Here is a 14,336-nt window from a genome sequence, read left to right on the forward strand (position 1 = left end):
GTAGAGGCCTTGAATTTCCACTGTGTAGATGTTAATTGTACTTGCATTATCAGAGACAGGAAATTCACTGTCTGAAGCACTCAGAGAAATAGCTAAATTAGCCCAAATCTGGGCAGGTAAAGATTGCTATTCATGGCACAGAAGGGCTGATTTTTGAAGGACTTTTTTCCCCATGTAATTGCTCAGTGACCTCTACAGAGGGCAGAAATGATCTGGTTGAGAGATAAGACTTTTAAAGAGAAACTTTTAGTCTCTGTAGACACAGATGCAGTGTGCAGGTACCATGGTGATGGGTGCTCTGTAAATACTGCCTTGGGGATAACAGCTGAAAAGTGCTGCTCAATACCTGGAGAACGGTGCAAACAGGAATTCTCCTTTCTCAGGCATAAAGAAAACCTACAAGTTTTTTTCTTTTAAAGTGTTGCTGCACTTTAAATTATTGGGAGAAGAAGCTAATTAAATATTAAGTGCTGTGTTGCTCTGATGAGTAGCTGGTGTGTGTGTGTACCCTTTGTTTGGTTCGTGGGAACAGGGTGTGGATTATACTCACTTAAAATAAGATTTTTATTCATTTATCCAGTTCTCAGATGAGATGGCTGCTCTTGAGAGAGATTCAGAGCTGAGGCTCCTGCAGAAGAATCCATTGGGTAAGGACAGTCCTTTTCAGTCCTTTCTCCAAAGCCTTGCTGCTGTTGGATCCTGTTTCAGTTTCTCTGAGGAGACACGTGGCCCTCAGAGGATTCTCTACCAGAAGTTTTCTTGTTCAAAAAAGTCTTATTTTCTACCCCCTGCGTGCTTTCTCAGCAATCATTTGATAAGGAATTTGTCCCTTAAGCTGGTAGCTGATGAATCTGGGAGAGTTCTTTAGAGTTAATGCAAAAATACCTCTTTAACTTGCCCAGTTTTGCCATGCTGCTGCTCTTTTCAGTCAGAGCACCAGCTGGCTGTAACATGACCAAACTAATCAATGGGAATATAATTTACAGCTTCTGCATTCTCACTTCCTTACCAAGTTCGTTTTTCAGTCTCCTGTTGATATTATTTGACTTCCCTGTGCTTCCTGCCATTTCCTTTTGCAAAATGTATTATTTTAACAGGAACACAGGGAGCGAAGCAAGGACTAGTTTGGAGTTTGGAAGCACTCATAATTACATGTGGCTTAATTAAAGCATAAATACCCCTGTTTTTATTCTCCAGACCCCAGCACCTGTCAGAAGAGCAAGTTCTTGGAGGCTGAGTGGAAGACACCAATGCTGACTGTGAAGTCCCAGAGCTGCCTCAGCCGCTGTCCCAGCGTGGCTGAGAGTGGGGATGGGGGCATTGGCACCTCCTGCTCAGACAGCACCGAAGGTGATGGGCACCTCTGGGTCAGAATGTCTGAAACTATTTCAAATCCAGATGTCTGGAATGTAACTGAGTGAGGAGGGGGCTGGCTGTTTCCTTGAGCTTGGTTATTGCCTCACTACAGTGCTTTCAACTGTCTAAAAGCCACTTTGGTGGCTTGCTGGTTCTTGTTGTCCAATTAGAGGTCTATCAGCAAGTCTGCTGTGTGAATTTCAAAAAAGATTAAGGAAATAGTTCATAGGTGCCTTTGTGCAGAAGTGTTTGGCTCTGCAGTGTTAGAGCTGAGAACTCTGCAGCCTGGCCTTCAGCTGAGGCACACTGTGAAATTTCTGGTCCCAGCAGTCCTTTCCACCTGTTTTTTTAATCTTCATTTATTCTCTTCTCAGTAATGAGGGGTTTTGTGGTGTTCTGTGTGTTCCAGGGAGCCTTTGGAATGAGCTGTAAATCTTAATAATGTACCAGTGAGAGGGAGGCTTTAGCAGGTCTGGCTGTTGGAAAGCACGTGTTAACCTGTTCCATCAAGCCTCTCTCAGGATAATAAAACACCCATTTGGCAGGTGGGGACAGGGAAGATGATTTCCCTTTGGGAAGTGGCCCTTGTGAGCACGGGTGATGTCACAGCCATGTTGTAAGAGCCGAGGGTGACCTGCAGCCCTGGCTGCTGCTGAGGCACGCTGAGCTCAGTACATTAGTCAGAAATGTTGTTGTGAGGACCCTCAGCACACCCAAGGAACTGATTGCAGCAGCCACACAGGACATGCTGGTCAGGGAACTCAGTGACACCAGGGGATAAATTTAGGGGCTGTAAAAGGAAATGGTGCTGTCTCTTCTCTTTGCCAAGGTGAATGTGCTTGCAGCTGCCCGTTAGCATGGTGTTCTCTGGAGTCCCCAGGCACAGCCAAGCAGTGGCTGAGAGATTTTCTGCCCTCACTGCTCATTTTTGATGAAAGCATCGAGTGCCTTTATTGTGACAGCTCTCCTGTAGCGTGGTTTTGGTCTTTTCAGAGTCTGATTTGGGCTGTGTTCAAACTAGTGTTTATTCATTGTTGTAGCAGTGCTTGGAGGGTACAAACAGGTGGGAGGGTGACTTGTTTGGAGCATCACGTGGAGATGGGCTTTTGGCCAAAGCCATGAGGAAATCAAGTGTGTGTTCCTGGGAGAAACCTGGAATTTCTGCGACACAGAACGTCTCAGTACAAGGAGTGGGAACGGGCACTTTGCTGTTTGCCTTTCTCAGCCCTGGCTGTTGCTGTATTGAAATCTGAGAGTTGCTAAGAATAACCCCAAGTTCCCTGCAGCCAGGTTTGGTGCCCCGCTGGCAGGACAGGAGCTCTGTCTCACTTCCTGTGGCTGTAGGTGAGAGCCATTGCTCCAGCTCTAGGACAGGCTCGTGCCGTGGTGTCCTGGAAGAGCTGGAAGGTCAGATCCTGGGGGTCAGCGATGTTGGAGGCTCACCATGGGCTCAGGGGAGGCTCCTGTTAGCTCTGCTCACACTTTGGAGTCGCTGAGCTGCAGGACGGGCAGAGCAGGATCACGGGCTCAGTGTTCAACTCAGTAAGTCTCACCCTCTTTATTTGCCATCAGGGACTTGATTTCTAAACCTAGAGGAAGATAACATTATTGATTCAAGGTTATACTAGAGTAGCTTAAAAACAAGGATTAAAAATATGGATTAAGCTCAGATTCTTGCTGTGGTGGTAGGGAAAGGTCAGCAGGTTGCTGCAGCTTGTGGTGAGGGGGAGCACAGGTGTGCCTGAGTCATGCTGCTGCTAAGGAGGACATGTTCAGTGGGAAAAGAACTGGTTTAAAAATCATTTTGGAAAGCTCACTGGAGGATTGTATTTGCAGGACTGTACTTAAGAATATCACTCTTCTTCCCCCCAGACTTCTGCAATTCCAGCAGCAGTTCTTCATTCCATCCCATCAAGACCCAGGTGACCATTCCAACAGCACACGTAATGCCTTCCACGCTGGGTGCCTCTCCCTCCAAGCTGTGCCCTGCAGGGGACCAGGCCTCTGCAAAGCCTGCCGTGCCAGCCTCTGCCCCTGAGCACCCAGGGCTCACCAGGAACGGGGACTTTAACTCTGGGAAGTCCTCTCAGGTGCCACCCAGGGACCTCCTGCGTCTCCGCAGGGCTTCAGGGCACAACGGCTGTGAGCACTCCTGGCCTCCTGCTGCTGAGCACAGGACAGAAGATGCCTGGAAGTTTGACACCCCTGCCATCGAGCAGACCCTTAACCAGTCTCTCTTTCTGGACAGTCTGTGCACTGACCCTCTGCACAGGTGCCAGAAGTTCAACCCAAGCTCTGAGGCAGGGAAGGACCATTACAAAGTGCTGCCAGAGAGCAAACAGGCACCGGGGAGCAACGGAGCCGGCGAGCCCCGGGACGGGACGTGGCCCAGAGGGAGCAGGCTGATGCCAGCAGGACTCCAGGCCAACAATTTCTATTCAAAACCTGTAGTGGCTCCCCCAGCCCGAGTGTGGATGCAGGAAGGCTGCACACTGCACCCCCACCAGGGAGTCTGTGAGCTCAGTGCCTGGAAACAGCAGCTGGACAAAGTGAGGCTGCAGGTGGAGCAGATGCAGGTAGGCAGCTGTGACTGTGCGAATTTGAAACCCTTTCCTGTCTCTTTAGTCAGGAATTGTTGTCCCAGACAAATGAGCCAGGGGAAAAATGTCTCGTGCTTCTCCCTGAGTGACACCAGAAAGTCTCCTAGTGGTCTGTTTTTACAGCTTGTGGTGTCACAGGTATCATTTGACACGCTGCGTGTGCAGAGCAGCCCTGGATTGTGTTACACCACCTGCCACATCGAGAGCTGAAATGATAGAAACTGTGAAGAAAAAGCATGCCAAGAAGTTTTAAACAGTGTCTAGAATAGCTTTATTTTGTAGCTAGGGTTTTTTTAAAGATTATTTTGGAAAAAATGCATGAAACTAACTCCAGTGTATTAGGTGGAAAGAGTTTGTTTACCACCTCCCACCAACTGTACCCTAATGGAGACAAATTGTTTCCAGCGAGCTAGCAGAGTGATCTAAAATTATTTGTTAATCTCCAGTTGTGCTTGGGCAAAGTTTCTTGTTCTTGGACATCAACAAAGACTGAAATAGCCGTGCCCTGGCATGCAGATGAGCACACAGTGTGCAAAATAGCTCCAGCAGTGTTGCAATTGCCTCTGTGGGGCACAGACCTTCCCTCCTTGTTCTGTCTCCTCTTGCAGTTACAAAATGGAGGTACCTGCCCCCATTCCTCGATGTTCTCCCCATCCCTGCCTGCACCTGACCCAGCTCAGTGGATCAATATCCTGAACTCCAATGAAAACCTGCTCAAGGAGAAGGAGCTCCTCATTGACAGGTGAGGCTTTGATACTGATACGTGGTTTTAAAACTCCATTTCTATTTGGAAAGGAAAGGTTTCAAAAGTGCCAAGGAAGCTCATTTCTCAGAGTTCCTTTTTCCCTGTTGATCCTGTTTTGTTGCAAAGAACAATATAAGGACCTTAGAGAAGAACCTGGGCTCTTCTCTCCTTCTTGGAATTAGGGCATTGATCCTGGAGGGCTCCAATAAATTAATTTTAGTTCTGGTTTTCTGTGTTTTATAAGCGATAGAGATTTCTGTTCATGGTCATGATTATCTGGAATGTCAGAATATCTGCCTCTTTTGCCTAAGGACTCTCTGGGAGCTCTGTGAGACCATTATTTTAAATTTGGGTTTTGTGACTTTGGGCTGGCAAACAACATTTCTCTTATCTAAGGCTAGTGGTGTACAAACTTTTTCAAAAAGTAAGTCCTAGTGTTAAGTACCTTCAGCATCTGGACTGTTAATACTTTTTCTTCCTTATTTCGAGTTATCTTCCTTAAGCTGGATCCTCCAAAATATGCAAGGCTTGTGTGTTTTATCTGTAATCATGGTTGGGGAAAGGGTTTTGAAGGGAAGGAAGGGAAGAAAAGTTAATAAGAACTGTAAAAATGTCTAAATGTTTACCTTTATTCCTCTGCAGGTGAGCTCTGAGTTGCAGAGTTCTGTTTCTCCTCTGCTTGTCCCTGTGTGGAGCAGCAGTGCTGTGGTGGCACCGTTTGTGTTGTGCTGCTGCTCTCTATGTTTGAGAGCAGTGAATTGCCTGTTTTGTTACAGACAAAGGCAGCACATTTCCCAGCTGGAGCAGAAGGTCCGGGAGAGTGAGCTGCAGGTTCACAGTGCCCTGCTGGGCTGCCCAGCCTCCTATGGAGATGTCTACATGCTGAGGATGCAGGTACAGCAGGTGTCAGTGAGAAATAGGTGCTGGATCCAATGGCCCTGCCACTGCTGCTGAGGTGTTTGCTGAGCAGGACTGTGCACAATGAAATTATAAATTATCCCCTGTGTGGAGTTACCATCACCTCTATGCCCCCTGGGATTTCCAGCCTTGAGGCCCTTCGGTTGGATTCAAAATGTGCTGGTGATGCCCACACCTGGCAGCAGTGCCAGGTGCTAATTCAGAGTGTGTCAGATGGGCTGAGGGATGTTTGGGAATGGGGAAGGATGAGGACACAGCCCTGGGACTGTTTGTAACCCCCTAGATTGAGGGGCTGTCTCTGCCTGCAGGAGCTGCAGCGGGAGAACATGTTCCTCCGAGCACAGTTCACAGAGAAGACTGAGTCCCTCAGTAAGGAGAACATTGAGCTGGAGAGGAAGCTGGCTGCTGCAGAGGTGGATGTGAAGCTGGTCCGGGAGTCACTGAAGGAAACGGTGCAGAAACATGCAGAGGAGCTAAAGAAACAGGAAGAAAGGGTATGATCCTGTTGAGCTAAAGAAACAGGAAGAAAGGGTATGATCCTGTTGCTCTGGAGATGTAGTAGTGCTGAGGTGAAACTTTTCTGTGGCAGTCTCTAATTGCAGGTGTTTTCTCATCTCGTTGTAGACTATGGCTTACAAGCAAAAGCCTTTCCTCCTGCAGTTAGAAGCATTTCAGTGGCTCCTCTTTTAACCAAAAAAATGCCTGTCTTTAGCTAAATGAGCAGAAACGATTTAAGGGGATCTTGTATTTTGGCATTGTGTGGTGTGCAAAAAGCTAAATGAGTGGGCTTGCAGAAGACTGAAGAATAAATAAGAAATTAAATAAACTAAACTTGTCTGTGACTGTCCCTGCAGATAAAGGGAAGAGACAAGCACATTAATAACCTTAAAAAGAAATGCCAGAAGGAATCTGAACAAAATAGAGAGAGACAGCAGAGAATAGAGACCCTGGAACGATACCTGGCTGATCTTCCAACCCTTGAGGACCACCAGAAACAGAGTCAGAAGGTAAAACTTCCTCTGAGTTGCAATGGTGGCTCTTCACATACTTGCTCAGGTGACTTTTCTGTAGTTTACTTAAGTTTACATTTACTCCTCTTTTGTTGCAGCTGAAGGAATCTGAGCTGAAGACTGCTGCCCTGCAGGAAACAGTGCTGGCACTGGAAACAGAGCTTGGAGATGTCCAGGCTGCTTTCAGGGAGCAAGAGCAGCAGCTGGAAACCCGAAAGCACAAGGAGATGGAGCTTCTGTCCACTGTGCACAGGTAGAGTCAGGGATCAGCTTCATCTTGGCCCTGCAGGAATTGCTGCCTAAGGAGGGTGGTGCACAGCCCTGGCAGGTGTGGACTGGGATACAAACAGGGCAGTACTGACATTTGATAGGAAATTAATTCCACTCCTCATATTGTCTCCCTCCTTAAAGTAAGGGAGAAATTGTAAATAATTTTTTTTTTCCCCGTGGTGTTCTGCTAATTGCAGCTTGCAGGACAAGTTGCAGCAGTATGCAAAGGATACAGAGAGAGGACCCCTTGGCCAGGATGGGGAGAGGCAGCAAATGGAGCATGACTCTCTGAAGAAGGAGTGTGACTGCCTCAGGAAGGTAAGGGGCTGTCCCAGGCAGGAATCACACATTTTTCTTTCCACTGACTCACACCAGGCACTCAGATGAAATCAGGGACTTTTAAAGACACGATTGTACTGAAGCAGCTGTTCCTGGAATTCCAGGCTGCAAGGTTCTAAAAGCTGTTCTTGATGTGATAACCACAGATTTTTCCAGTAATGCTGGGGAGAAGCTGCAGAAGAGGGGAGAGGAAAACCACAAGAATACAGTATCTCTGGTCTGGTTTTAGCTGATAAATCTAATGGTGCCTTTTGTCTAAGTCCACTTCTAAGAGCATCTGTTATTAGAGCAGTAAGTGGACAGGAAAGAGAAGGAGAGGAGATGCTGTCCTACTGAAGGAGAATTCCTGGTGGCATTACTGGATCTGTGTGGCCAGTTCTGATGCCTCTGCTTTTAATTCCAGATTGTGGACAAAAAGCAGAAGAAGATGGAGCAGTTATCCTTGCAAGTCAAGGTGAGAAGTGACAGGGAGGGTCCCAGGACATGATAATATGCTGTGAAATTAGTTAGACTTACTGTGTTCACATGGTCTGTTCCAGAACCTGGAGGAACAGGTGGCCCAGGAAGAGGGGACAAGCCAAGCTCTGAAAGAGGAGGCGATGAGAAGGGAAAATGCTCTGCAGCAGCTCCGGGCTGCTGTGAAAGAGGTCAGGGAGTGTCTGGAGTGCCCGGGTGTGGCACTGAATGAATGGATTGTCTTCTAGCAAGGCCCTGAATTTAGTCAGAAGCTCGATCTCTCCTGCTTCCTGCTAGTCAGTTGTCCTGTCAGGGCTGTGAAAGGAGCTGTACCCTGCTGGATAGCAGGAGAAGCAGGTTGTGCCTCGGGAATTTCATGGGGATGGGATGGAGGAGCCAGCTGGGGGCAGCAGAACAGGAGCGCAAGCACAGCCTCGGCTGAAGGCCCGGGCAGAATCCACTCACAGGGGCAGCCCTGGAGGCAAGGCACAGCCACTGCTGGGGTGCACGAGCTGCTGGAAGCTTTCAGTGCTCTGGCCTGGGCAGGGACAGTGCAGTTTCACGGGGCACTTCTCGTTTGATCCAGTCCCCATCTGGGAGTGACACTGGCTCCTCTGGCCACGGCCTGGAGGGCTGGATGCAAACCAACTCCTGCCCTCAGTGCTCCCACCTCAGAGCAGGTGCGTTAAGGGTGGCAGTGCTGCCCCGGGTGCCCGCTGACACGGCGTGTCCGTGTGTCCAGCTGTCCGTGCAGAACCAGGACCTGATTGAGAAGAACCTGACGCTGCAGGAGCGGCTCCGGCAGGCGCAGCTGACAGCCCAGCCCCTGCCTGCTGACACTGCCTGCCTGGCCCAGCAGCTGCACGGGGAGCTGGCCAGCTGCCTGCAGGATTTACAGTCTGTCTACAGCATCGTCACCCAGAGGGCTCAGGGCAAAGACCCCAACCTCTCTCTGCTCCTGGGCATTCACTGTAAGTACGTTTCCTTTTGAGCGATGGCAGAACAAACCCTTCCCTTCCTGTGCTGTGGCAGAATTAAGTAACACACACAGAGCATGGAAAGTTCTCTTTCTGGGCTTCTGACTGCTCTTTCTGTGGTTGGCTTACTTCAAAGGTGCATGTCATAATAACTGAATGTTAAGTAGAACCTCTTTTGCAAATGCGATTTGGTTTTTCTGGCTGACTTTCAAATGTGTGTGATGCTTGCTGAGAACTGCATGTGAGGAAACTCCCTTCTCTGACCCCACAGCTGTGCAGTACCCTGTGAAGGAGAAGGATGACCTGCTGAGCCCTGAAGGACTGGCCAAGAAACTGGTGGAGGTAAAACAGCTTCACAAAGAGGTGGAGGAGTTGAGGACTGCAATATCTGACAGATATGCTCAGGACATGGGAGACAACTGCATCACCCAGTAAAGAACACTCCCAAAGTAAGACAGGGAATGAAGACTTGAAACTCTCAGGAGTCTTGTGCTCCTACAACCCTAAACCTATTCAGCACTTTATCATCCCTCTGCTCGGGTACGGGATGTGTGACTTGTCTCATCTGAGAGGAATCAGGGGGTTTGTTGCCAGAGTGTTCAGCTGCTGACTGGCTAACTAGGATAATTCAGGGCTTCAGTGTCAGGCTTTGCAGTAGCTTTGATCTTGTGGAATGTGTTTTATACTGTGTTTGCTGGAGCTGCTGTGGTCTCTGATGCTGGGAGATGAATTCTGACTTGCCTTCCAGGCATGTCAAATGCTGAACATGCAAATGTGACACTTACATTTCCTTTTAGCTGTGATTTTATGCCCTGGTCTTGCTGGTAACCTCCCTGTGCAGGTCCCGTGTGACCAGTGGGACCAGAGGGCTATCTGAGTGTTTGTGGGCTATCTGGATTCCACAGGCAGGCAGGTGTGCATGTTACACTGCTGGCATTTACACTGAGGTGCTACTGCCTTGGATTGATAGAGCGGAACCTGCTTTCCTCAGGTAAATGCTACCAGTGTCTTTTAGCAGCCAGCATGAATTGAGGAATAAAGCAACACTAAAAGACTCTGGAAACTCCCCTGGGCACTGTTACTCCAGAAGCCTTAAGCCTTTTTGTCCCCTTAAATAGCACTGGGAGTGGGCTGTGGTTCAGACTGCAGAGGAAGTGGATTGATGCTGAAGTGCCTTAATGAGATGGAAGAACCCTCTGCCCCCCACTCTGCTCTGTGCCTAATGCTTCCACTGGCAGGTGAGGAGCTGCTCTTCCATCTCACAGCCTTTTAGAGCCATCACAAACAATCCTGGGGAGCCCCAAGTGTCCCTTCAAGAGCCTCTGTGCCCATGGGGACACACCTCTGCTTTACTGGGAGAAAGCCATACTGGTCCTGCTGTGGAGAGGGTGACACAGGGAGCTCTTCCTGCAAGGCAGTGGCCACTTGGGCTTTGTCACAACCCTGTCCCTCCTTCCCTGCTCCTCTGCAAGTGATGGGATTTCTGAATGAATCATTGTGGGATCAGTTTCACTGTACCACATCCCTCCCTAACCCCAGTGACACCTTTACAGTACTGAGTCCGAGGGTGCGACTTTGGTTTTCATCTTAAGAGCAAGATACCGAGTTATGGCAGGGAAAAATCCTGCTGACATTTGTGCTGTTTGGCTGCTCTTGGTTCTCACTGGGGCTGTAAGCCCTGGGTTTGGCAGAAATGCTTTTGTTATTCTTTTGTGTTAAAATTTTAAGACCAAATCTGTTTTGTTCTGAGTGTTTGGCCACCATGGGGGGATGGTGGCAAGGAACTGGTTGGTTTGTCCTGCACGGGGAGCACGCAGCAGTGTGTGCCTGGCAGTGTCTGTCTGTCTGTCCTGCTCTCCCTGGGTGTTCTGTTCCTGGCTGTGTCTGTCCCCAGGCTGCTGGTGCTGCGTACTGAGCAAAAACACATTTCCAGGGCTATTTTTGAATCCTGCTGGTTCCTGCAGGTTCTTAGGGGCTTTGGGCACCATCTCCTTCTCCCCTTTGCTTTAAGGGTGCAAGATCTCATTCCTGGGTGCTGTGAGGGGACAGGTTTGCCCTCTGCCCCTGCAGAGGTGATTCTGAGATGAGATTATCGTGGCTAAAACCACCTCAGCTGCTGCCTGGCCCTGTCCCAGCAGCTGGGCTGCCCATGTCCTGTGTCCCCTCCATGGGCACACGTCCTCTGCTTATCCTCGTGCACGCCTGAGCCCCTCTAGCCCAGAGGGGGATCCCAGGTGCTGTTTGCTGCTGTTGCAGGGGAAATCTTGAGCACTTTGTTACAGAACATCCCAGGCCAGGGCGACAGGACAGTGTCCCTCGCTGTCCCTCCTTCCTCGGTGTCCCGTGTCGTGCCCGGTCCCGTTGGACTCACTGTCTATGTACCAGCCTCCGTCTCAGCGCTTGTTTGTACCGAGTGTTTGCAGTATCAAATAAAGCTGCTCTGACCCACTCGTGCGACGCTCTCCTGCCTGGGCAGGGAGGGAGGAAGGGACGCGCTCCGGGGAATGCTGCCGGTGCCCGGTGGGAGCGGTGCCGGTGGCTCCCCGGTGCCGCCGGGGCGGTGGCCCTGCCGAAGCCGCATGCCCGTTCCCGCTGGCCCCATTGGCCCCCGCAGTCACATGCCGGGCGGCGGCGGGGCTGCCGCTCCTCCCTCCATCCCTCCGTCCGTCCCTGCCTCCCTCGGCCGGGCTGAACGCTGGGAGCGGCCGCGATCGCACCATGAGCACCCTCAAGGTCTACAGCACCTCGGTGACCGGCTCCCGGGAGGTGAGCGCCGGCGGGCAGGGCTGGGAGCTCCGGGGTTCCTTTTCCTGGGGTGGGTGTCTTTCTTCCTTGGAGCAGCGAAATCTTCCCCCCCCCCCCACCCCCCACCCCATCCTTGGTGTCCCCTCCCCTGCTCGCGCTGTACCGTCCACATCTGTCCCCAAACCCACCCTCCAGGCGGGGTGGGCACTGTGCTGAGCCTGGCTGGCAGGCTGGGTGTGTGCCCACCCTTAGGGCTCTTCTCCATCTCCCCATAACCTGCCTTTCCCACCCGGGTTCCAGATCAAATCCCAACAGAGCGAAGTAACCCGAATCCTTGATGGGAAGAACATCAAGTACGAGCTGGTGGACATCTCCCAGGACAACGCTCTCCGGGAGGAGATGAGGGCCAAGGCAGGCAACCCCAAAGCCATCCCACCCCAGATCGTCAACGGGGACCAGTACTGCGGGGTGAGGCTGGGCTTGGCACCCTGGGCTAGGGTGGTGGGTGATGTCCTGCCTTGGCTTTGCTGCGGATATTTGAGGTGCTTTGTAAGTTATTTCTTGTGAGGTGCAGGGATGAGGTGCTGCCTAGAGTCACAGCTGCTCGCCTTGGGAGAAAAAGAACCCAGGCAGGGGCTTTGGGTAGCACTCCACTTTGTCCAGTCATGCTTGGCACAACCCACTGGTGCCAGGACTGTGAACCAGTTTGTGCCATGGGCTCAGGGACCCTCCTGCCTCATGAGTGACCATGTGGCGTTTCCCTGCAGGATTACGAGCTCTTTGTGGAAGCTGTGGAACAAAACACTCTGCAGGAGTTCCTGAAGCTGGCCTGAGCCCTGCTTCCCCTCCCATCCTGGACTCTACCTGCATTCCTGAGCTCCCTCATCTCTGACCACCTCCACCTGCCGGGTGTCAGCGCTGTCCTGGCACCGTGTGTATCCCAGCACAGGGAAAAACCCATGACCAAAACTCCTCATTGCAGCTGCCTCCGGCTCCCTCCCGCCTAACCCCGAGATCATCTCAGAGGGATCCAAAGAAAGTGTGACGCTCTCTGTGCTTGGCCTGTGAGCAGAGCTGGGCCTGGCTCACGGCAGCTTCCAGTGCCTCTGTAAACAGCAAAGCCTCCGGGGCTGTGAGAGGTGCCCCTGGCCCTCAGCCCCCTCCTCTGCCTTGGTAGGGAAGGGCTTAGGGCTGTATGGTACTTCCCACTTCTCCCAGTTGCTGTTAAAATTGTAAATTCTGCTGCCTCACTTCCTTTTCTTTTCATGTTTTTCCTCACTCTTTCATCTCAACTGCAGAGATTATGGCAACTAAGTAAAGTTTTTTGTTTTGTCTTAACTTAATGCAAAAATACTGCACAGAACTGGGGGTCTTAGTGCCCACCACGGTGGAGCTTTCTGGGGGAATGGGTGGGGCTGGAAGTGGGATCTGTGCTGCTCTGGCCACCCTCCACCCTGACCAGGCTCCCTTGTGAGCATTAATGGCTCAGGGCTGCCCCAGAACAGCTGATGTTCCAGCTGTCCAATCTTTCCTCTTTGAGTTGGCTTTTTTGCAATCCTGGACCAAGTGCATTTTGTTTTCCTGCCAAAAAGCAAGTTTATAACCAGTGTTGTCTTCTGAGATGCTATTAAATGTTACTGTACCTTTCACGGCGCTACTCTTGCATTTCTTTTAAATTCGGTTTTATTTTGGCTACAGGTTAAACATCACCCTACCTGTGATTGTGAGTCATTTCCAGCTGAGAAGCTGAGTGAGTTGTACGTGCTGCTGCAGCCTGACACAAAGATCTTAACACCTTAGATTGCTGCTGCTAATCAAAGGCTCCCAGGCCGTGTCTGAATGTCCTACAGCGCAGTAGTGACAGGTACCAGAGCATTCCTCTCCTCTGTGTGGTGACAGGGGCAGCCCGGGGCAGGGACAGCCTCAGCCAGATGTGGGAGTGCAAAACAAACCCTTGGCACAAAGATTGCCTAGACCAGGATACAGAGGGGCAGGGGAAACAGCTGCTCCTGGATCTACGGCAGGTGGAAAAAAGGAAGCTGAGGGAGAGCTGTGTGGGTTGAGTCACTGCTCATATGGGGAGCTGTGGAAGCAGCTGTGTTTGCTTCTTGTGTTTGAGTTGTGCAGCTCTGGTCAGAGGGGTCTGGGAGGAGCTCTGGGCACCCTGAGCTTCCACAGCAACAGTGCCTTTGAAATCTAAAGGAAGTGGAAATTGCAGCTGAAAGAAAGGGTTTTACTGGGAGCCTTTAGTGAGGGCTGGGTCTCTGCAAAGAGGGAACCTGCCAGAAGGCCCTGCCTCGCATGAGTGGGAGTGTTGTCAGCTGGGAGTCAAGTGAGAGCTTGTCACAGCTGGAATGGGAAGAATGCGCTGGGGAAAGGGAAAGGGGAAAGTGCAGCCCCAGCCCACGGGAGAGGGAGGAAGATGCTTTATTCAGGGTTGGGCAGAGACACGGAGGGATTATGCTGTCTCCAGTGACACGGTGTCCTGTTGCAGCATCCAGCGGGGGGAGGAGGGCGGGTACCTCCAGGCAGGCTGGAGCCAGAGCCCCGCTGCAGCTGGGGGCTGTCCAAGGGAAGGAGCTGTGCACGTACAGGAAACCCAGCAGCAGGAGCTCCTGGCTGAGTCCAGCCTGGCTCAGCCCCAGCACTGCAATGGCTCAAGGCCTTCAGGTTTAGCTCCAGCAGAGACCATGGAACAGAGCCTGTTTGTCCCCTGGTGTCAGTGCAGGTGAAATCTGTAGGGAGCAGCTGTGTGTAGAAAGCAAACTGGCCCTGGCTGTGTGTCCACCCTGCTGCTCCAGAGTTCCTGAGCCCAGCTAAGGAACTGCCCAGAAGCTGGCAGGCTCCCCTGGGCAGGGGTCAGCCTGTGTAACCCTGCACAGAGACCTGGAGCCCAGGTGAGCTGGTAGAAGTGTCCCTG

General features: G+C 51.2%; 2 protein-coding genes across 2 annotated transcripts; both read left to right on the forward strand.

Annotated features, from left to right (window-relative positions):
• The first annotated feature begins 588 nt into the window (after window positions 1–588).
• Window positions 589–9,724, forward strand: CEP85 (centrosomal protein 85). Its single transcript, XM_062508981.1, has 13 exons — window positions 589–647; window positions 1,198–1,350; window positions 3,229–3,932; window positions 4,565–4,698; window positions 5,478–5,595; window positions 5,928–6,113; window positions 6,474–6,626; window positions 6,728–6,882; window positions 7,097–7,217; window positions 7,642–7,692; window positions 7,778–7,885; window positions 8,437–8,665; window positions 8,943–9,724. Exons 1-13 carry the CDS (start codon window positions 593–595, stop codon window positions 9,104–9,106), a joined length of 2,331 nt encoding a protein of 776 aa, XP_062364965.1. The 5' UTR covers window positions 589–592; the 3' UTR covers window positions 9,107–9,724.
• A 1,526-nt stretch (window positions 9,725–11,250) lies between these two features.
• SH3BGRL3 (SH3 domain binding glutamate rich protein like 3) lies at window positions 11,251–13,054 on the forward strand. The gene is given in 4 exon segments (XM_062509009.1): window positions 11,251–11,331; window positions 11,333–11,437; window positions 11,717–11,884; window positions 12,184–13,054. Coding segments are annotated over 4 exon segments (420 nt in total). The 3' UTR covers window positions 12,250–13,054.
• Window positions 13,055–14,336: the final 1,282 nt, after the last annotated feature.

Source organism: Cinclus cinclus, chromosome 26 (genome assembly GCF_963662255.1).
Source record: "Cinclus cinclus chromosome 26, bCinCin1.1, whole genome shotgun sequence".
NCBI lineage: Eukaryota > Metazoa > Chordata > Aves > Passeriformes > Cinclidae > Cinclus > Cinclus cinclus.

What these genes read in the sequence shown, in the direction of transcription:
- CEP85 (XM_062508981.1), top strand. Translation starts at nt 593, where the DNA reads ATGGCTGCTCTTGAGAGAGATTCAGAGCTGAGGCTCCTGCAGAAGAAT. An exon ending in TGCAGGTGGAGCAGATGCAG is followed by an intron (nt 3,933 to 4,564) that starts GTAGGCAGCTGT and finishes CTCCTCTTGCAG; the next exon opens with TTACAAAATGGAGGTACCTG. An exon ending in AAGGAGCTCCTCATTGACAG is followed by an intron (nt 4,699 to 5,477) that starts GTGAGGCTTTGA and finishes GTTTTGTTACAG; the next exon opens with ACAAAGGCAGCACATTTCCC.